Source organism: Pseudophryne corroboree, chromosome 5, assembly GCF_028390025.1.
Source record: "Pseudophryne corroboree isolate aPseCor3 chromosome 5, aPseCor3.hap2, whole genome shotgun sequence".
Taxonomy (NCBI): Eukaryota; Metazoa; Chordata; class Amphibia; order Anura; family Myobatrachidae; genus Pseudophryne; species Pseudophryne corroboree.
Window position 1 is genome coordinate 315,127,558 of NC_086448.1, and position 24,128 is coordinate 315,151,685.

Below are 24,128 nucleotides of genomic sequence, written 5' to 3' on the forward strand. Positions count from 1 at the left end.
GCGTAAACTGACAGGCTGTGACAGGCAATAAAGTGAGTCCCCCCGCTCTCCCCCCCTCACCTCTTCCTTTCTCAGAGCCTGTAAAGCTGATGTCTGTGTCTACAGTATAGATTGTAAGCTTGCAGCAGGGCCCTCTTACCTCCAAGACTGTCTGTTGTTACCCAATTTGTTTTATCTCTGTTTACAATTGTAAAGTGCAAAGGAATTTGCTGCGCTATATAAGACAATGTAACAGAATCTATTTGGTTCAGAATATTTTTTTTTCCTGTTTTCCTCCTCTAAAAACTAGGTGCGTCTTATGGTCCGAAAAATACGGTAATCCCAGACTTGATGACGTTGAGATCAGGGCTTTGTGGGGATCATATCATTACTACAAGACTCTATGTTCTTCTTTACGCTGAAGACAGTTCTTAGTGACATTGGCTATATGTTTTTGGTTGTTGTCTTGCTGCAGAATAAATTTTAAGCCAATCAGACACCTCACTGATGGTTTTGGATGATCATACCTCCCAACTGTCCCGATATTGGCGGGACAGTCTCGTTTTCTTGGACTGTCTCACTGCCCCACCCGTTGGTCGCAGTGTCTCCTGGTGTGTGTGTGTGTGTGTGTGTGTGTGTGTGTGTGTGTGTGTGTGTGTGTGTGTGTGTAGGGGGGCAGTTGGGAAATGCTCTCATCCACGGCAGAGCAGTGGTAAATAGATGCTGTGAGCATGCACTTCTGCAAAGCCATGCCCTCTAATTTTGGATGCACGCCTTTGGCGCGCGTATGTGTCCCTCCTCCCAACTTTCTAAAGTTGGGAGGTATGCATGATGGTACCTGCCTGTATTTCTAATGCATTGAGGACACCATTATTCCTGACCAAATCCCCAATTCCATTTGCTAACATAAAGCCCCAAACTTACAAGGAACCTCCACTAAGCTTCACTGTTGCCTGCAGACACTCATTATTGTACTGCTCTCCATCCCTTCAGTGAACAACCTGCCTACTGTTACAGTCAAATAATTAAAATGTTGACTAATCAGTCCAGAGCACATGCTGCCATTTTTCTGCATCTCCGTTCCTATGATTTTGTGCATAGTTGAGTGACTTGGCATTGTTTTGTCTCAACTTCTGCTCTGATTTCTAATTGTTTTGTTATGAAAAATGTAATCAAAATAACTCCAAAAAAAAAAAGGAAAAAAAAGAAAAAGGTTCCTAGTTGAGCTGCAACTGGAAACCTGTCAATCTGGTTCCTGCCATAGACCACAATATACCTGTTTGGAGACCTTTTATCTTCAACGCATGAACTCCCGCAGCCTAATATAATCTCTCTATGGCCTCTTGATTTCTCATAACCAATCTCTTATGGAGCCCCAGGAACTGGCCTGAAAGAGAGATCTGATGCCTGATAACTGAAAAGGAACAGGTGTGTGTTTCCACTGCAGGACAGCTCAGCTCCATTAAACAGCAATGATGAAGCCCGCTCCCCCGTCACTTTCAGGTCACACTTCTTCACTTCCAGGCGCTCTCACATGAATATAGCTTAACTTGGCATTTCTCAGGTAAGCCCACATGCTAGTTTGCTTGGGGTGGTCTTCTGTTTGCCGGCGGTCGGGCTCCCGGCGCTCAGTATACCGGCGCCGGGAGCCCGACAGCCGGAATACCGACAATTATTTTCCCTCGTGGGGGTCCACGACCCCCATAGAGGGAGAATAAAATAGTGTGGCGCGCGTAGCGCGCCACCGTGCCCGTAGCGTGGCGAGCGCAGCGAGCCCGCAAGGGGCTCATTTGCGCTCGCCAAGCTGTCGGTAAGCCGGCGGTCGGGCTCCCGGCGCCGGGATGCTGGTCGCCGGGAGCCCGACCGCCGGCCAGCCGTAGTGAACCCTTTGCTTGCTTATAATGAGACAAATATCCTTTTATGGCTTGAGGAAAGGGGACCATAGCTTTCCTGAAACGTTGACCTTCTGGATGTGGTGATGTATTTGTGCATGTATTAATACTGGTTAGAAACTGTGAATATTTGCAAATATATTTTCATCTTTGTAAAATCCTATGAGTGCTGCTGTTAATGTTCCAAGAAACCAAGTGACTGTTATGCTTATATAATACAGAGGGCACCTGGGTGACTGCCTTATGTTTGCCCTAGTGCCAGAATATAACTGATAACATGTGCCATTGGGGGTCATTCCGAGTTGTTCGCTCGCAAGCGGATTTTAGCAGATTTGCTCATGCTAAGCCGCCGCCTCCTGGGAGTGAATCTTAGCATCTTAAAATTGCGAACGATGTATTCGCAATATTGCGATTACACACCTCGTAGCAGTTTCTGAGTAGCTCCAGACTTACTCGACCTCTGCGATCAGTTCAGTGCTTGTCGTTCCTGGTTTGACATCACAAACACACCCAGCGTTCGCCCAGACACTCCCCCGTTTCTCCGGCCACTCCTGCTTTTTTTCCGGAAACGGTAGCGTTTTTTCCCACACGCCCATAAAACGGCCTGTTTCCGCCCAGTAACACCCATTTTACTGTCAATCACATTACAATCGCCAGAACGATGAAAAAGCCGTGAGTAAAATTCCAAACTGCATAGCAAATTTACTTGGCGCAGTCGCAGTGCGGACATTGCGCATGCGCATTAAGCAGAAAATCGCTGCAATGCGAAGATTTTTACTGAGCAAACAACTCGGAATGACCCCCATTGTTTGATACAGGGGAATTCCCTCTTTTAAATAATAGAGTTGATAAATGTGCAGGTGGCATGATGGTGAAGATCAGGGACATTTAGTGCCCTTCCTCATACCCTGGCTCTGCATGAAATTCTTTAGTGACAATAACCATGAACAGGGTCACAGATACTCCTCCATTCATTGCACATACAAATTATTTCTGTAATTTAAGAGGTCACTATCTGATCACACTAAGGAGGATATCCAATTAGCCCCGGAAATTTACCGGGGCTAATTGTCCCCCCGGTGGCTATCCTATTACCCCCGATAAGCCAGCACGAGCGGTGGCTTATCGGGGGTTACCTGATGCTGCACCGGGTGCCGGCTATTGACAGTGCCTGGTGTAGCGCTGCTCCTTCGGCTCCCCCAATCACATGGCCACTCCCTCGTCATGTGACCGATGCCGGGGGCGGAGGAGAGGGGGGCTGCGGTCAGGGCACTGCCCCGGCTTCTCTGCCGGGGATCACCGCGCCGAGGACAGCTTCCGGATGCCTGCAGTCCCAGCCTGCTGCAGCGGGCATGGGACACTGCAGGTTGTCCTGCTCATCGGGGATTTAGTTTCGCCTGCCACCAAATCCCCAGAAACAGCCCCATTTCCGTGTGAAAACGGGCTGTTTCTACCGAAAACACACAGGTTTCACTGAACCTGTGTGTTTTCGGGAGAAAAGGCATTTTTTTTTACAGGCAATCGGCAGAGGCGTAGCTAGGGTTTTTGGAGCCCAGGGCAGGATCAATAATGCCCCCCCCCCCAAAAAAACAAAACTAAAAAGGAAAATAAGAATTTACTCACCGGTAATTCTATTTCTCGTAGTCCGTAGTGGATGCTGGGGACTCCGTAAGGACCATGGGGAATAGACGGGCTCCGCAGGAGACTGGACACTCTAAAGAAAGATTCAGTACTATCTGGTGTGCACTGGCGCCTCCCTCTATGCCCCTCCTCCAGACCTCAGTTAAGGAAACTGTGCCCGGAAGAGCTGACATTACAAGGAAAGGATTTTGGAATCCAGGGTAAGACTCATACCAGCCACACCAATCACACTGTACAAGTTGTGATAAACTTACCCAGTTAACAGTATGAACAACAACTGAGCATCACTCAACCGATGCTACATAACCATAACCCTTTGTTAAGCAATAACTATAGACACGTATTGCAGAAAGTCCGCACTTGGGACGGGCGCCCAGCATCCACTACGGACTACGAGAAATAGAATTACCGGTGAGTAAATTCTTATTTTCTCTAACGTCCTAGTGGATGCTGGGGACTCCGTAAGGACCATGGGGATTATACCAAAGCTCCCAAACGGGCGGGAGAGTGCGGATGACTCTGCAGCACCGAATGGGCAAACACCAGGTCCTCCTCAGCCAGGGTATCAAACTTGTAGAATTTTGCAAATGTGTTTGAACCCGACCAAGTAGCAGCTCGGCAAAGCTGTAATGCCGAGACCCCTCGGGCAGCCGCCCAAGAAGAGCCCACCTTCCTTGTGGAATGGGCTTTCACTGATTTTGGATGCGGCAATCCAGCCGCAGAATGAGCCTGCTGAATCGTGTTACAGATCCAGCGAGCAATGGTTTGCTTTGAAGCAGGAGCACCCAGCTTGTTGGATGCATACAGGATAAACAGCGAGTCAGTTTTCCTGACTCCAGCTGTCCTGGCAACATAGATCTTCAAAGCCCTGACTACATCAAGCAACTTGGAATCCTCCAAGTCACGAGTAGCTGCAGGCACCACAATGGGTTGGTTCAAATGAAAAGATGACACCACCTTTGGCAGAAACTGCGGACGAGTCCGCAATTCTGCCCTATCCATATGGAAAACCAGATATGGGCTTTTACATGACAAAGCCGCCAATTCTGACACACGCCTAGCTGAGGCTAAGGCCAACAGCATGTCCACTTTCCACGTGAGATACTATAGCTCCACTGTCTTAAGTGGCTCAAACCAGTGGGATTTCAGGAAACCCAAGACCACGTTAAGATCCCAAGGTGCCACTGGTGGCACAAAAAGAGGCTGAATATGCAGCACTCCCTTAACAAACGTCTGAACCTCAGGCAGTGAAGCCAGTTCTTTTTGAAAGAAAATGGATAGGGCCGAAATCTGGACCTTTATGGACCCTAATTTTAGGCCCATAGTCACACCTGACTGTAGGAAGTGCAGGAATCGACCCAGCTGGAATTCCTCTGTAGGGGCCTTCCTGGCCTCACACCAAGCAACATATTTTCGCCATATACGGTGATAATGTTTTGCTGTCACGTCCTTCCTAGCCTTTATCAGCGTAGGAATAACTGCATCCGGAATGCCCTTTTCTGCTAGGATCCGGCGTTCAAACGCCATGCCGTCAAACGCAGCCGCGGTAAGTCCTGGAACAGACAGGGCCCCTGTTGCAACAGGTCCTGTCTGAGAGGCAGAGGCCATGGGTCCTCTGTGAGCATTTCTTGCAGTTCCGGGTACCAAGTCCTTCTTGGCCAATCCGGAACAATGAGTATTGTTCTCACTCCTCTTTTTCTTACGATTCTCAGTACCCTGGGTATGAGAGGAAGAGGAGGAAACACATATACCGACTGGAACACCCACGGTGTCACTAGCGCGTCCACAGCTATCGCCTGAGGGTCCCTTTCGTTGAGGCGGGACGCCATCATGTCCACCTGTGGCAGTTCCCATCGATTTGCAATCTTTGTGAAGACTTCTTGATGAAGTCCCCACTCTCCCGGGTGGAGGTCGTGTCTGCTGAGGAAGTCTGCTTCCCAGTTGTCCACTCCCGGATTGAACACTGCTGACAGTGCTTGCACGTGATTCTCCGCCCAACGAATAATCCTGGTGGCTTCCGCCATTGCCACCCTGCTTCTTGTGCGGGCCCTGGCGGTTTACATGGGCGACCGCCGTGATGTTGTCTGACTGAATCAGAACTGGGTGGTTTTGAAGCAGGGGCTCTGCTTGACTCAGGGCGTTGTAAATGGCCCTTAGTTCCAGTATATTTATGTGTAGTGAAGTCTCCAGACTTGACCACTGTCCTTGGTAGTTTCTTCCCTTAATGACTGCCCCCCATCCTCGGAGGCTTGCATCCGTGGTCACCAGGACCGAGTCCTGTATGCCGAACCTGCAGCCCTCGAGAAGATGAGCACTCTGCAGCCACCACAACAGAGACATCCTGGCCCTTGGGGACAGGGTGATCAACCGATGCATCTGAAGATGCGATCCGGACCATTTGTCCAACAGATACCACTGAAAGATCCTTGCATGGAACCTGCCGAAGGGAATTGCTTCGTAAGAAGCCACTATCTTTCCCAGGACTCGCGTGCAGTGATGCACCGACACCTGTTTTGGTTTCAGGAGGTCCCTGACCAGAGATGACAATTCCTGGGCCTTCTCCACCGGGAGAAACACCTTCTTCTGTTCTGTGTCCAGAATCATGCCCAGGAAAAGCAGACGCGTCGCAGGAATCAGCTGCGACTTTGGGATATTCAGAATCCAGCCGTGCTGTTGCAACACTTCCCGAGAGAGTGCTACGCTGACCAACAACTGCTCTCTGGACCTCGCCTTTATGAGGAGATCGTCCAAGTACGGGATAATTATAACTCCCTTCTTTCGAAGGAGTATCATCATTTCGGCCATTACCTTGGTTCATATTCTCGGTGCCGTGGAGAGACCAAACGGCAACGTCTGGAATTGGTAATGACAGTCTTGTACCACAAACCTGAGGTGGGTAAATGGGGACATGCAAGTAAGCATCCTTGATGTCCAGCGACACCATAAAATCCCCCTCTTCCAGGCTTGCAATAACCACCCTGAGCGATTCCATTTTGAACCTGAACTTCTTTATATAAGTGTTCAAGGATTTTAAATTCAGGATGGGTCTCACCGAACCGTCCGGTTTCGGTACCACAAACATTGTGGAATAGTAACCCCTGCCCTGTTGAAGGAGGGGGACCTTGATTAACACCTGCTGGAGGTACAGCTTGTGAATTGCCGCCAGTACTACCTCCCTTTCCCTGGGAGCAGCTGGCAAGGCTGATTTGAGGTAACGGCGAGGGGGAGTCGCCTCGAACTCCAGCTTGTATCCCTGAGATACAATTTGTACAGCCCAGAGATCCACTTGTGAGCGAACCCACTGGTTGCTGAAGTTTCGGAGATGCGCCCCCACCGCACCTGGCTCCGCCTGTGGAGCCCAAACGTCATGCGGTGGACTTAGTGGAAGCAGGGGAGGATTTTTGTTCCTGAGAACTGGCTGCCTGGTGCAGCTTCTTTGCTCTACCCTTGCTTCTGGCCAGAAAGGATGCTCCTCTGACCCGCTTGCCTTTCTGAGGCCGAAAGGACTGCATTTGATAATACGGTGCTTTCTTAGGCTGTGAGGGAACCTGAGGTAAAAAAGTCGACTTCCCAGCAGTTGCTGTGGATACGAGGTCCGAGAGACCGTCCCCATATAATTCCTCCCCCTTATAAGGCAAAACCTCCATGTGTTTTTTAGAATCAGCATCACCTGTCCACTGCCGAGTCCATAATACTCTCCTGGCAGAAATGGACATTGCATTAATTCTAGATGCCAGCAGGCAAATGTCCCTCTGTGCATCCCGCATATATAAGATGACGTCTTTTATATGTTCGATGGTTAGCAAAATAGTATCCCTGTCGAGGGAATCAATGTTGTCTGACAGGGTATCAGTCCATGCTACTGCAGCACTACACATCCAGGCTGAAGCAATAGCAGGTCTCAGTAGAGTACCAGAGTGTGTATACACAGACTTCAGGATAGCTTCCTGCTTTCTATCCGCAGGATCCTTTAGGGCGGCCGTATCCTGAGACGGCAGTGCCACCTTTTTAGATAAGCGCGTTAGCGCCTTGTCCACCCTAGGGGATGTTTCCCAACGTAACCTATACGTTGGCGGGAAAGGGTACGCCATCAGTAACCTCTTAGAAATCACTAGTTTCTTATCAGGGGAACTCCACGCTTCTTCACACAAATCATTTAATTCATCAGATGGGGGAAAAGTCACTGGCTGCTTTTTCTCCCCAAACATAATACCCCTTTTGGTGGTAACCGGATTAATATCAGAAATGTGCAATACATCTTTCATTGCAGTAATCATGCATCGGATGGCTTTTGTAGACTGTACATTTGTCTCATCCTCATCTACACTGGAGTCAGACTCCGTGTCGACATCTGTGTCTACCATCAGAGCTAGCGGGCGTTTATGAGCCCCTGACGGCTTCTGAGTCGCCTGGGCAGGCGCGGGCTGAGACCCCGGCTGTCCCAAGGCTGCTGCGTCATCGAACCTTTTATGTAAGGAGTTGACACTGTCGGTTAAGACCTTCCACATATCCATCCAATCAGGTGTCGGCCCCGTCGGGGGCGACACCACATGTATCTGCCCCTGCTCCGCCTCCACGTAACCCTCCTCATCAAACATGTCGACACAGCCGTACCGACACACCGCACACACACACAGGGAATGCTCAGACTGAGGACAGGACCCCACAAAGTCCTTTGGGGAGACAGCGAGAGAGTATGCCAGCACACACCACAGCGCTATATAACACAGGGATTTACACTGCTAATAAGTGATTTTCCCAATAGCTGCTTGTTTGTATCGATTTGCGCCTAAATTTATGTGCCCCCCCCTCTCTTTTTAACCCGTCTTGTACCTGGATACTGCAGGGGAGAACCTGGGGAGCGTGCTTCCAGCGGAGCTGTGAAGGGAAAATAGCGCTGGTGTGCTGAGGAAGAAGGCCCCGCCCCCTCAGCGGCGGGCTTCTGTCCTGCGTTTTCTGTAACTTAATGGCGGGGTTTTTTACACATATACAGTTAACTGACTGTATTATGTGTATTTTATGCCAAAAGGTAATATTATTGCTGCCCAGGGCGCCCCTTCCCCAGCGCCCTGCACCCTACAGTGACCGGAGTGTGTGGTGTGCTGTGGGAGCAATGGCGCACAGCTGTAGTGCTGTGCGCTACCTTAATGAAGACAGGAGTCTTCTGCCGCCGATTTCATCGTTCTTCTTCTGTCTTCTGGCTCTGCAAGGGGGACGGCGGCGCGGCTCCGGGAACGCACGATCGAGGTCAGGCCCTGTGTTCGAACCCTCTGGAGCTAATGGTGTCCAGTAGCCTAAGAAGCACAAGCCAGCTGCAAGCAGGTAGGTTTGCTTCTCTCCCCTCAGTCCCACGTAGCAGTGAGTCTGTTGCCAGCAGATCTCACTGAAAATAAAAAACCTAACAAATACTTTCTTTTCTAGCAAGCTCAGGAGAGCTCACTAGGCGCACCCAGCTCTGGCCGGGCACAGATTCTAACTGAGGTCTGGAGGAGGGGCATAGAGGGAGGAGCCAGTGCACACCAGATAGTACCTAATCTTTCTTTTAGAGTGCCCAGTCTCCTGCGGAGCCCGTCTATTCCCCATGGTCCTTACGGAGTTCCCAGCATCCACTAGGACGTCAGAGAAACTAACATTCACCAAAATGAGGGCTCATAATCAAACAATGAAACAAATAGGATCTTAATTACCTACCGGTAAATCCTTTTCTCGTAGTCCGTAAAGGATACTGGGGTCCATTTAGTACCATGGGGTATAGACGGGGCCACTAGGAGCCATGGGCACTTTAAGAATTTGATAGTGTGGGCTGGATCCTCCCTCTATGCCCCTCTTACCAGACTCAGTCTAGGAAACTGTGCCAGAGGAGACGGACATACTTTGAGAGAAGGATAGATAAGGATAGTGGTGAGATTCCGAACCAGCACACACAACAAGAGGAAGGCCAAGCTAACCAAACTTGAAACAGGAACAGCAACGGCTCAACCAACATTACTTAACCAAGTATTAGTGAAGGAAGAACGAAGCACTGGGCGGGCGCCCAGTATCCTCTACGGACTACGAGAAAAGGATTTACCAGTAGGTAATTAAAATCCTATTTTCTCTTACGTCCTAGAGGATACTGGGGTCCATTTAGTACCATGGGGATGTACCAAAGGTCCCAAATCGGGTGGGAGAGTGCTGAGGTTCCTGCAGAACTGATTGACCAAACTAAAGGTCCTCAGAGGCCAAAGTATCGAACTTGTAGAACTTAGCAAATGTGTTCGAACCTGACCAAGTAGCTGCTCGGCAGAGCTGTAAAGCCAAGACACCCAGGGCAGCCGCCCAGGAAGAACCCACCGACCTAGTAGAGTGGGCCTGTACAGATTTAGGACATGGTAAACTTGCCGTGGAGTAAGCATGCTGGATAGTAAGTCTGAACCAGCGTGCAATTGTCTGCATTGAAGCAGGACACCCAATCTTAATGGGATCATAAAAAACAAACAGCGAGTCTGTCTTTCTGTGACAAGCTGTTCTTTTCACATACACCTTCAAAGTCCTCACAACATCCAAAGACTTTGAAGTAGCAGAGGTGTCGGTGACAACCGGAACCACAATAGGTTGGTAGACGTGAAATGCGGACACCACTTTAGGAAGAAATTGCTGACTTTAGGAAGAAATTGCTGACGAGTTCTGAGTTCAGCTCTGTCCTCATGGAAATTAAATAGGGACTTTGTGAGACAAAGCCCCCAGCTCCGACACACGTCTTGCTGAAGCCAAGCTCAACAGTGTGATGGTCTTCCACGTAAGATATTTTACGTCCACCTCCTGTAACGGTTCAAACCAGTCCGATTGAAGGAACTGTAGCACCACATTGAGATCCCAAGGTGCCGTGGGAGGCACAAAGGGAGGTTGGATGTGCAGAACACCTTTCAAGAACGTCTGGACCTCAGGGAGAGAAGCCAATTGTTTCTGAAAGAAAATGGACAAGGCTGAAAGTTGGACTTTGATGGAGCCCAGACACAGGCCCACATCCACGCCTGCCTGCAGAAAAAGCAGGAACCGTCCCAGATGAAAATCCACTGCAGAATAATTTCTGCTCTCATACCAAGAGATGTATTTCTTCAAAATACGATGGTAATGCTTAGATGTTACCCCCTTCCTGGCTTGGATCATAGTCGGGATAACCTTGTTAGGGATCCCTCTCCTGGCTAGATTCAGCTGTTCAACTTCCATGCCGTCAAACGTAGCTGCGGTAAGTCCTGATAGACGAACGGGCCCTGTTGCAGAAGATCCTCGCGAAGAGGTAGAGGCCACGGATATTTGAGGAGCATCTCCAGAAGGTCCGCGTACCAGGCCCTTCTTGGCCAGTCCGGAGCAATGAGTATTGCTTGAACCTTTTCCCTTTTTATTCGTTTTAGAATTCTTGGGATCAGAGGAAGTGGAGAAAACACGTACACCATCTGATAGACCCATGGAGTTGTCAGGGCGTCTATCGCCACCGCCTGTGGGTCTCTCAACCTGGAACAATACCGCCTGAGCTTGTTGTTGAGACAAGAGGCCATCATGTTGATCTGTGGATATCCCCATCGACTTGTCAAGCACCTGAACGCTTCCGGGTGAAGGCCCCACTCCCCCAGGTGAAGGTCGTGTCTGCTGAGGAAGTCTGCTTCCCAGTTGTCTACTCCCGGAATGAAGACCCCTGACAATGCCACAGCGTTTCTTTCTGCCCAGAGGAGAATTATTGACACCTCTGACATCGCTGCTCTGCTTTTCATTCCGCCTTGTCGGTTTATGTACGTTACTGCCATAACATTGTCCGACTGGACCTGAATTGCCCGATCTTGAAGAAGATGTGAGGCCTGCAGAAGGGCGTTGTATATGGCCATGAGTTCCAGAATGTTGATCAGAAGGATGACTTCCTGACTTGACCATCTTCCCTGAAACTGCACCCCCTGAGTGACTGCTCCCCAATCTCTGAGGCTTGCGTCTGTGGTTAACAGAATCCAGTTCTAAATTCCGAACCTCCGTCCTGCGTCGAGGTGAGAAGACTGTAGCCACCGGAGAAAGGAGATCCTGGCCTTTGGTGACAGACGGATCCTCTGGTGCATGTGAAGATGCGGTCCGGACCATTTGTCCAACAGATCGAGCTGGAAGGGTCTTGCGTGAAAATTTCCCTATTGAAGTGCCTCGTAAGAGGCTACCATTTTAACTAGAAGGCGAATGCACAGATGCAACGACACCCAGGTTGGCTTCAGGAAATCCCGAACAATGCCTTTTCCAACGGAAGAAACACCTTTTGTAACTCCGTGTCCAGTATCATTCCCAGGAATGGGAGCCTCCGTGTTGGCTCTAGGTGAGATTTCGGAAGGTTCAGAATCCACCCGTGATCGTGGAGGAGTTTGGTTGAGAGAGCAATGCTGTCCAGTAACCTCTCCCTGGACGGCGCTTTTATCAGGAGATCGGCGAGGTACGCAATTATATTCACTCCCTGTTTGTGGAGTAGAAACATCATCTCTGCCATCACCTTGGTGAACACCCTCGGTGCCGTGGAGAGACCAAATGGCAGGGCCTGGAACTGGTAATGACAGTCCTGCAGTGCAAACCGTAGATAAGCCTGATGAGGCGGCCGTATCGGAAAATTAAGGTACGCATCCTTGATATCCAGAGACACTAGGAATTCCCCCTCCTGCAGACCTGAGATCACCGCTCTCAGAGACTCCATCTTGAATTTGAACACTCGTAAGTACAGGTTCAAAGACTTGAGGTTCAGAATCGGTCTTACCGAACCGTCCGGCTTCGGTACTACAAACAAGTTGGAATAGTACCCCTTGTTTAGTAGATGAGGTGGAACTGGAACAATGACCTGAGTCTGTACCAGTTTTTGGATGGCATGCTGTAAAGTCATACTTGCCTCTTGTGAAACTGGCAAGCCTGATTTGAAGAATCTGTGAGGTGGGAGCTCTTGGAACTCCAGTCTGTAGCCCTGGGAAATAAGATCTATGAGTCTGACCCAGGGATCCTGGCATGAATTTGACGAGATCTGACTGAAGAATTGTAGTCGGGCTCCCACCTGACAGCTTTCCAGGCATTGCAGTCCACTGTCATGCTGAAGTCTTTGAGGAAGCAGAGCCTGAGCTCTGTTCCTGAGCACCTGCAGTTGCTGGTTTGCATGGTTTACCTCTTGCGCCGCTGGAGAACGTAGAAGCACCTCTGGATTTGCCCTTGAACTGGGCCGTCCGAAAGGACTGTAAGTTAGAAGCTGAATAGGTCTTCTTAGCTGGGGGGGGGCTGCGGAAGAAAGATACGTAGACTTACCCGCAGTAGCTGTGGAGATCCATTTGTCTAGTACATCTCCAAACAAGGCCTCTCCTGTGAATTGTAGGCCTTCCACGCCTTTCCTGGAGTCCGTGTCAGCAGTCCACAAGCTGACACTGCCATAGCGGTGGTACGTGCGTTAAGCACGTCTATTTCCTTTATGGCTTCCACCCTAAGTTTGCAGAGTCCTGTATATGCTGCAGGAGTAAGACAACATCCCCCCTACATAAGGAATCTAAACCCTCAATTAGGTTACCTGACCATTTCGCAATGGCTTTAGTGATCCACGCACATGCAATAGTGGGTCTTTGGGCCACCCCAGCAGCTGTGTACAATGATTTGAGTGTAGTCTCAATTTTCCGATCAGCCGTGTCTTTTAGGGAGGCTGCACCAGGAACAGGCAATACACTATTGGTGGATTTTCCCATTTTTTCCTATCCTCCAGAGGAAAAGGAAAAGATGAGAGCAACCTTTTAGAGATCTGAAACTTCTTATCGGGAGTAACCCATGGTTCTTCAAACAGGGTATTCAATTCCTTTGACACAGGAAACGTAACGGAGGACTTCTTCTTTACATTAAAATAAGATTCCTCACTCTCCTCTAACACCTTATCAGGAATATGCAGAACATATCTGATAGCCACTATAAGAGCCTCTATTCCATGTGACAGAGCCACATCACCCCCTCCATGTCTACCTCACCCTCCACCAAGTCTGACCCATCAGCGTCAAAGTCAGATTGCAGGATATGGGCCAGAGATCTCTTTTGCGGACAAATGGGAGGGGACTTAAACGCTTTTTGGGGGACTGAGTCTCTGTTCATAAACTCATCCACAGTCTGTTTTAAGTATTGCATCTCCTTCTCAATGCAGGATAGCTTTGTAGAAAGAGTGTAAATCATTCCTTTGAGAGAATTAACCTACTCCGTTTCAGCCCCGCTAGCTTGTGAACCCTGAGTACCCAGTAGTGGGCACCCTGTTGAAGAGGAACACTCCACTGTACAAGAAACATACTCTTTGCCTGACATAATGCACAATTAACCCACAAAGAGCCCTTCAGGGAGACACAGAGTTGTTTGGAGCCAGCCCCCACCGCACCCTTATCGCTAATGCCAAGCTTAGCCGGGTCGCAGACTAAGTACCCTGATAGGGGACTTAGTACACTAAAAGTCGCTCCCCCCCTGCTATGATCCCTTGGTACCGCAGTGGTAATATGGAGTCACAATGGAGGAGCTGCGTGTCCCTGTCCTGTCAGCATCTGTGTCCACTGCAGAGGGAAAATGGCGCTGGTAGCTGCTGGATCCTCTCATAGTGAAGCCCCGCCCCTTCAATGGCGCGGTCTTCCCGCTTTTTTTATACTGGCTGAGGAATCTGGTGCTTAAAATGGAGAGAAACTGTTTTACGGCTGCGTTGCCAGTCTGGGTATTGTGTACAGTGTACTGAGACGCAGTTGTGTACTGTGTCTGGAGACGCTTTCCGCCCCGTTTAGAAGCCGTGTGTCTCCGTACCCTCATGGCCGGCACCCCTCTAACTGGGACGCCGGCTCAGTACTCACCACTCTTCATTCTTCTGGCTCTGTTAGGGGTGGCGGCGTGCTGCGGTTATGTACACTCGCCGTGGTGGGGCTTGCGAATAATGGTTAATGGTCCCGTTCCCCGCTCAGTGTCCTGTCAGCGGGGAACGGATCCATTAACCCTTCAAGAGGTTGGGCCGTTCCCCTCCTTAAGTGCCACGAAGCAGGCAGGCTAGTGCAAACCAGCCCTGCCTGAAAATAACAAACAGAGAAAATAAATGCAGAAAACTCTTCAGGAGCTTCCTTCAGCATGACCGGCACCTCCAGGCACATTTTGTAAACTGAGTCTGGTAGGAGGGGCATAGAGGTAGGAGCCAGCCCACACTATCAAATTCTTAAAATGCCCATGGCTCCTAGTGGACCCGTCTATACCATGGTACTAAATGGACCCCAGTATCCTCTAGGACGTAAGAGAAATAAGAAATTTTAAATTAGACGTTAGGGGTGGCACATACTGTTGTGCCAAGGGGCACCCCAACCCCTAAATCCGCCCCTGATACTAGTGAAAGTTTACAGTAATAGCATGTGTTACATAAATAAGAAGCAGAAGCTATGATTTAGGATTGTTACATTGGTGAGAAGTAATAATTAGAATGTTAAAAGGTGTTACATAGGTAGAAAAATAATTAGGTGCTAAGAAAAGTGTTACGTATTACAATGCGATGCCTGTATTGAGAAATGTGTTGACTCATAAAAATAAATATCATAATCATATTTTAAGTCGTTACTTTTAAAACATGATATGTTTCTAAGAATACCTTTTTATTCCTGTTCACACTAAGAAAATAAGCACTTTCAGTTCCTACAAAAGGAGGTCCCCATGACCTTGTGTCATCACCAGATCCTGGAAAAAAAGCAGAAATTAGTGTATTTCAGGAAATCTTAAAGGAATCAAATAAATAGTTAAATAAATAAAAACTTGCTTTCATCGTATTTTTCTAATTAAATGTGTTAGGATTTGTACACATGCTCAGCCTGAACTACAATCGCCACAGCAATGAAAATGTGCTGACAGTATATACTGGCCCTCATTCCGAGATGTTCGCTCGCTAGCTGCTTTTAGCAGCATTGCACATGCTAAGCCGCCGCCCTCTGGGAGTGTATCTTAGCTTAGCAGAATTGCGAACGAAAGATTAGCAGAATTGCGAATAGAAAATTCTTAGCAGTTTCTGAGTAGCTCGAGACTTACTCCTACATTGCGATCAGTTCAGTCAGTTTCGTTCCTGGTTTGACGTCACAAACACACCCAGCGTTCGACCAGACACTCCCCCGTTTCTCCAGCCACTCCCGCGTTTTTCCCTGAAACGCCTGCGTTTTTCCGCACACTCCAAGAAAACGGTCAGTTTCCACCCAGAAACACCCACTTCCTGTCAATCACTCACTGATCAGCAGAACGATGAAAAAACTTAGTTACGCCGTGAGTAAAATACCTAACTTTTGTGTAAAATAACTAAGCGCATGCGCTATGCGAACCTTGCGCATGCGCAGTAAGCGACTAATCGCAGTATAGCGAAAATCGTCAACGAGCGAACAACTCAGAATGACCCCTATTGACATCAGGGGTGAAGCTAGGCTTTCTGTCACCCAGGGTAAATTCTCAACCTGGCACGTCTCCCTCAAGTGAATAGTAGTCACCCTCTGATCACGGTATAATGTACAGAGCATCAGTGATCACCATATAATGCAGAGATCATCAGTGACCTCCAAATAATAGTGAGCATCACTGCAAATGTAAGTCACCTGTCTTCATGGACCAGCTTTGGCACAATGGTTGTAAAAGACATTGCTGAATTACCCGACTTGCATTACACCACCTGTGATTTGGACCCTGCCTCAACCAAGCTTCTAATAGGGTGTATGCAGGGGTTAAAGTGGGGGGGAACGAGGTGGAACTGAGTTCCACCACCTGTAATGGTACGGGGAACTAGTTCCACCATCTCCATTGCCCTGCACAGTAATTCCAACAGAAAAGCCCGCCCCATCATCTGCGTCAATCGATGATACAGGCGGCACTAAAGTTGCTAATGAGCTGCAGCCACCTACTCCTTCCTCAGGTCCTGATGCCTCCATGGTCCTCCTCCATGAGTTCCACCACCTCACCAGGACCACTTTAAGCCCTGGGTGTATGGACAAAACTAGCCCTGTATTTGCAGAAATAGTACAATGGACTTTGCAGACAGGCATTTTTTCATGAACCTCTAAAGCAGAGGTTCTCAAACTCGGTCCTCGGGAGCCCACACAGTGCATGTTTTGCAGGTAACCCAGCAGGTGCACAGGTGTATTAATTACTCACTGACACATTTTAAAAGGTCCACAGGTGGAGCTAATTATTTCACTTGCGATTCTGTGAGGAGACCTGCAAAATATGCACTGTGTGGGCCATCGAGGACAGAGTTTGAGAACCTCTGCTCTAAAGGAAGCAAATGTTAAAACCTACATAGATCCCGACTGCATGACCAACTACAGACCGCTGTCAAATAATCCTTTATTAGGAAATATTATTGAGAAAGTGGTTGCAACTCAACTGGAAACACATCTGTCAACATATGATATTTATAATCCATTCCAGTCAGGATTGCACTTAATGATATTCTGATGGCAAGAGACAGAGGTGACTATTCAATCTTAATCATTCTGAATATCTTTGCAGCAGCTGATACTATGAACCATGGGATTCTAATTGAGCACCTGAAAGACTTATGTGTAATGGATGGCACAGTCCTGTCACGATCCGGACTACTGAACATTATTTTTTACCTTTCAGGTGTCTTCTGAGGCTGGCTCAGTGTTCCAGGGCCGGGTCTCAGTCATGTTGTTAATGTCCTTACTTCATATTTCCTCCCTATTAGTCTGCAGGTGCTGTCACAAGGAACTCTTAAATGGAATGGCGTTTCTAGCCGCCATTACCGGACTCTCAGCATTTGGACGACTCTGCATAGCATTCCCTGACAGTTGCCGGCCTCTGTCGCCTTTGCTGCGCTTCCAGCGTGTGGACAGATCTATGTGGCGTCTCCTGTCAGCCGTGGCCTCTTGCCGCGATTACTACGTTGGAGCACTATGGGTCTGTGCGGCGCCTCTCACCCGCTGTAGCTTCTGTCGCTGGAAGGATGCTGTGCAGTTTTGACATTCTCTGGGTCCTGCGGCCACTGCCGCCATTACTGTGAAAGTTCCATATAGAATTACAAGCCAGGTTTCCCTCCAAGAATCAGTATGGGCGCAGCCATGTTGGTTCTGATCATGTGATACTGTTTCTACCAATCTACAGTCTTGCTGAGCTCAGCCTGATTGCTGATCCAATCCCTGCACTGCTGAGGGTATAAAGGGACTGATCTTAGACCAGGAAATCGTCAGTGCTTTGGTTGTCATCGCCAAGTGTATCCTGTTTCTGCTCTCTGTGAATCTACTGTGTTCCAGGTATTCCAGCTCCTGAAGTCTCCAGTTCTACAGAGATCTGCACCAATTACCACCCTGCAGTGCATGCCTGACTTCATAGTATCCTCAGTGTATTCTGCTAGTGGCAGTTCTCTAAACAAACACCAGCTTCCAGCATTGGGCTTCCAGTGGTGTTCAGCTACCTATCATCATCGGTGCTCCGCCATCGGTGTTCCTGATTTCTACAGCATCAAGTCATCCGTTTCTCAATTCATCTATCTCTAGCAACTGCAGTGTTATTCAACCCCATTATCCGTTTCATCGGATCTGCACTTCATTCACAGTTCTTCAACGTCCGTTTCATCCAGCAAAACCGGCAGTTTACAAATACCATTCATTCTGCAGTACGCTCAGCCTCTGTATTACATCTGCTGACCAGTTCCAGCTTTCATCTATTCTACAGCACCTAGGTGTTGGCAGAGCCGGATTAAAAGGTGGGCCCCGGGCATGAGTACCCCGGGCCCCCCTTTTTAAAAGGGCCCCCGCAGCCGCCAAAGATCGGATCTCTAATCCGATCTGTGATGCTGCGCTCTCGGGAGCCGTCGCGGCGGCTCCACATGCAGGGCAGCTGAGTTATCGCTGTCCCCACTTCCCTGGCAGCGGCGCCGCGGCTGCACATAGGGACTGTGTACTGTGTCCAGTAACAACAGCTAAGCGACAGCTCCGCTGTCCAATGATCTATGCAGCAGCAGCAGCCTGTGGCTCAGCCATAGGCTAGGCGCGCAGGCTGCAGGGAACAGGGAGGACAGCGCGTTTGGAGCCTTCCTGAGCCCAGCCAGCACCCCTATACATTAGACCTACCAGCATCAGAGCAATAGTTGTGTGTGTGTATATATGTGTGTGTATATATGTGTGTGTATATATGTGTGTGTATATATATATATATATATATATATATATAAATCCACAACAGAGGAGCACTCACCAGTCTTCAAAGCAGTTTTTCTTAATTTTCAATAGATCATAATAGACAGGGGTGTATCGACGTTTCGGTCCCTAGTGGGACCTTTGTCAAGATCATCTAGTATTGTGAATAGCCCCCATTTATACCCAAATGTGGCCCTCCCACCAATTATCAAATTAAAGAAATTCCATGTATATACATTAAAATACAGACATTACATAACAAATACAGACATTACATACTAACATATAACATTTAGTGTGCAAAATTCTTACATTAAAAACATAAATCCACTGTAAAGCGCCATTTAGAGTGTTGTAGTCACAGCAGAAGCGGCGTGCGTTCCACTGCGTCCCGCACTTCCGGTCTGTGGAACGCACGCTCCGATCACATGACCGGAAGTGTGCAATCAATCTAGTTGAATAGAAATAGGGTGTTACACTGAAACTCCGTACTTCCGGTCTCTGGAACGTAAATTCCAGTTCCATGGCCGGAGGTGTAGTGTGCATTAATTAGTATATAAAAATGGCATGAGGTAACAACGTTACCATGGTGATCAGAGGTCACATTTTAAGAAGGTTTATCAGTACACCCATATATTGGCAATTATCACAGTGGATATATGTGTCTCAAAAGGAGCCATATTTGGCTAATATTACATGGACTCTAGTATACTTAGTTATATAATTTAGCTATATTACTACTATATTGTTTATTTCTTAACAAGCTTTAACAATTTAGGGTACAGACACAGACCATCCTATTGCGGAAATCCAGAACCGCAAAAAAATTGAAAATATAATAATAAAAAATAAATAAAAAAAATAAAAAGAAATGTGAAAAATATATACGTTCGAAGACATGAAATTGAAGATTATTCCAGAAATACTCCATAATGAATGCCTTCATTTAGGCCCCGCGAGCGTATAGTGTCCAGCCGGTAGATCCATGATGCCTCTCGTTGCAACAGTAGTTTTGCTCTGTCACCTCCCCTTTTCAGGGGTAATATCCGATCTATAATCATGCATTTAAGTGATGCCAGGGTATGCTTTGCCTCGTAGAAGTGCCTTGCTACAGGCTTATCTGAGTGTCCAACATTTATTGCTGTTCTGATGGATAGGCGATGATTCGCCATTCTGTCCCGGAATGGACGAATCGTTTTGCCCACATACATCAGGGAGTATGGGCACATGAGTATGTGGATGATGAAATCAGAGGTACAGCTTACTCGCTGTTGAATTTTAATTTTCTGTCCGGTGTGCGGATGATGGAAATATTCACCAGAGTTCATACTTCTACATGTCGTGCAGTTTACACATCGATAACACCCCATTTTCTGTGGTTGTAACCATGAATCAGAGTCAAGTTTTAATGATCTATCAGGTTGCATGAGGATATCTTTCAAATTCCGCCCCCGTTTGAAGCTGATTAGAGGCTTAGTTGGTAAATGTTTGCTAAGAGCTGGATCACTCTTGACCACCGGCCAGAGATTTTTAACTGCTTGTCGTACGGCTGAACCTGCAGTATCAAATGTTGTAGTGACCACAAATGGATTTTGCAACCTCTGTTGTTTCTTCAGGTTTCCAGAGGAAAAGATCTTCTGAGCTTTATGTACGCAGTTATTGATGATCTGTTCACTGTATCCTCTAGAAGAGAATCTCAGTTTCATTTCTTCAAGTTGTATATTGGCTGTATCTGGGTCTGAATTGTTGCGAAGTACTCGCAAAAATTGTGAAACCGGCATATTTTGTTTAAGTGAACCAGAATGATAACTTCCAAAATGTAACAAGGTGTTGCGATCCGTGGATCTCCTGAATAGCCTGTGTCCATACCCAAATTCTGTGGCATAGATGGTCACATATAAAAAATCAATTTCTTTTCTACTGAACTCCATAGTGAGCCTAATAGGGGAGTCCAGATCATTAAGGCACTTCAACATATTTTGAAGTGTCACCTCACTATCCATCCAGATCAAAAATATATAGTCTATAAAACGACGGTAGAAGCCGATACTATCTCCAAACAGCGGGAGAATCTGTGTGTTTTCATAGGTATCCATAAACAAATTTGCATAGGATGGTGCAATATTACTGCCCATCGCAGTACCCGCTGTCTGGAGATAGTATCGGCCACCTTATTGGAAATAGTTGCATGTTAGGGTTAATTCCAATAGGTCAATCAAAAATTCAATTGGTGGTGAACCCGTATGTGTTCGAAATAAGGCTCGGCGAATAGCCATCAGTCCTTCATTGTGTGGTATGACAGTGTATAAGGACGCCACGTCCATTGTCACCAGGATTCCATGTCGGGATGCCGAAAGTACCTTAATCATTCTCAAGAAATCATTAGTGTCCTTTATATAGCTCACTGTGTTTTTCACACATTTTTGTAAAAAGCTATCTAGATATTGTGCCACAGGCGAAAATAGGGAGTTCCGGGCCGATATAATTGGTCGGCCCGGAGGTCTCACTAAAGTCTTATGTATTTTGGGCATCAGATACAATATAGGACAAATGGGATGTTCAGTCTTGAGAAAGGTTAATGTGTCGGCATCTATCCAACCATTGTTAAAACCTATATCTAGACTAGTGTCTAAACGCTTTTTGAAGGACACTGTGGGGTCACCCCCCAGTATCTTATATGTGTCACTGTCTGATAGTTGTCTGATTGCCTCGTTGTCGTAGTCCTTCGTGTCTAGTACCACCACCGCGCCCCCCTTGTCGGCAGGGCGTATCGTCAGTAAGGGATTATTTTTTAAGTCCCTAGGTGCTTTTTTCTCAAGAGGTTTCAGATTGTATCTCATATGCCTTTGTTGAGAAAGTGATTCCTGTATATTATAGTCCAATAATCTGGTAAAAGTTTTGATACTGGGGTTTAGTGAGGGCGGGTCATATGTACTCTTCTTCTTAAATTTTGTTTTAGTGTAATCCATTTTGCAGGTGTCTTGGAATTTTTCAGTAAGTCTTAATTTTCTACCTAGTTTAAATTTATCAACTGACCAACGGAATTTATCAAATTTAGGTGTTGGTATAAAACTCAATCCCTTAGATAATAAACTCATCTCAAGTTCAGTGAGTTTGTGAGATGATAGGTTAATTACCGACTCTTCGGGGTTTTTGTTGTCTTCTTTTTTTCTTTTGCATTTGCCCCGCTTGAGGTGGGGCTTTCTGCGTTTAAAGCAGAATTATTAATTTTTGATCGAGTGTTGGCCCTAGGTAAAGGTGGTTTACCAGTGGTCTGAGAGTCAGAGGAGTCCCTATCAGAGGATGAGAAGCTATCAAGTTGAGATTGATTATATTGATATTTGTTATTTCTGTGTCTAAAGGGTACTGGATTGTCACTGCCTGTGAGCCACCTGTAGACTCTATGATCCTTGTAATCCCATTCAACTTTAATTAATTTAGCTCTCTTAAACGTCACTAGATCTTTATGGTATTTATCAATTTGATCTTTAAGTTTACTCAACCATTGTTGTGAGCTATCTGCTTGCAAGATATCAATTGCTACAGAGCGAGAGGCAGCTAATTCAGTCCTCACTTTTTTTAAAATCAACCCCAACTTCTTCTATCACAAGCAAAAGTAAATCGAAAGAGCATTTGTTAAGGACCGTGCACCATCTGCTACAAAAGGCTGGATTATTTCTTCCAATTGTCGGGGTGTTTTTATACGAAAACCCCTTGGTAATTGTTTTTTGCGGTAGTAATCCGACAGAAATTGCCCATGTAACAGAAGGTCCACTTCCTTCTTTTGTAAGTTTAACAGTTTATGATACAAATCCAATGCACTTTCTGCCGGTAATCTTTCAAAATCACTAAACTCAGATAACACCCTCTCTGCATCCTCATCTGTCAGTGCTAATAGTTCATGATCAGCTGAAAACAAGAGTTCAGCTGATACTAGGTTATCCATACGTATAAGTAAAGCCCAGTACTCACGGGCCGATCAAGGAGAGATGCGTGCTGAGCGAACCGCTCAGCACACATCTCTCCTGCCGCTCAGCACAGCGCGATCTGTGCTGAGCGTGCGGGGGGAGACGGGGGGGCCGCTCACTTCACCCAGCGGGTGAAGTGAGCGACCCGCTAGATTGGCCTGCATGCAGGCCAATCTAGCAGCGGCGATAGCGATGTGCGGGGCCGCGCATCGCTATCGCCGAGGGGGCTACACACGGAGCGATCCTGCCGATATTCTAAGCAATCTAGTCAGATTGCTTAGAATATCGCTCCGTGAGTACCCCCCTTAAGACTGATCCACCCTCAAATGTAATTACACACAGTTATACTGATATTATGTGACCCAAATTATTCTCTAAGACCGAGACCATCGATGCCACAGACTAAAAAAATGAAAAAATGAAAAAAGAAAAAAAAAATGAGCACGCTCCAAAAAGGAAAAATAAAAAATAAAAATGTATGCAAAAATCATATATCCAAGTCCAAAGTTTATAGAGCCATTGCATATATACATGCCATGAAGTTGATCAGAGTAGTAAAAAAAATTTTTTTATAAAGTAATCAATCCTTTTAGCCTGGTGCCGGACATAAAGTCACAACTATAAGTTGAAACAAATACAATTTCCAAACAGTCCACACTCTGGCCTTTTAAGTGTATGCTGGGGTGACTTCCATATAATGATAGATAATGACCCATCAATTTCCAATGTAAATCCACAACAGAGGAGCACTCACCAGTCTTCAAAGCAGTTTTTCTTTATTTTCAATAGATCATAATAGACAGGGGTGTATCGACGTTTCGGTCCCTAGTGGGACCTTTGTCAAGATCATCTAGTATTGTGAATAGCCCCCATTTATACCCAAATGTGACCCTCCCACCAATTATCAAATTAAAGAAATTCCATGTATATACATTAAAATACAGACATTACATAACAAATACAGACATTACATACTAACATATAACATTTAGTGTGCAAAATTCTTACATTAAAAACATAAATCCACTGTAAAGCGCCATTTAGAGTGTTGTAGTCACAGCAGAAGCGGCATGCGTTCCACTGCGTCCCGCACTTCCGGTCTGTGGAACGCACGCTCCGATCACATGACCGGAAGTGTGCGATCAATCTAGTTGAATAGAACACGATTATTGATTCATTGCAATTCTATTTGAAAAAATTATTATTATTGTACTATTAGCCTATCATTTAATAATAGCACTAATATTAATTCATACATAGAATTGCCCTGACAACTTGGCAATTGGGCTGTTAATGCTTGCAAGTCTTACATGACATTATTCATTCATTTCTGCTTCATCCATTTGGGCTGAAAGAACTCTGTGTGGCTACATAACAATATTAACCTTGCCATATAAGGATGATTGAAAGGCTGCTTGGATAAAGGAATGAATGCTTGCTTATTGGGGCATATCAATCTAATGTGCTAATTACCGGGACTTTTAGTG

General features: G+C 46.9%; 1 protein-coding gene across 3 annotated transcripts in view; it reads right to left on the reverse strand.

Annotated features, from left to right (window-relative positions):
- SUGCT (succinyl-CoA:glutarate-CoA transferase) overlaps window positions 1-24,128 on the reverse strand; it is a 1,636,615-nt gene that overhangs the window by 1,476,271 nt on the left and 136,216 nt on the right. For all 3 annotated transcript variants that reach the window (XM_063924883.1, XM_063924885.1, XM_063924884.1), the window contains exon 4: window positions 15,133-15,218. In XM_063924883.1, the coding sequence (XP_063780953.1) occupies window positions 15,133-15,218 (86 nt within the window). The remainder of the gene's footprint in view (window positions 1-15,132; window positions 15,219-24,128) is intronic.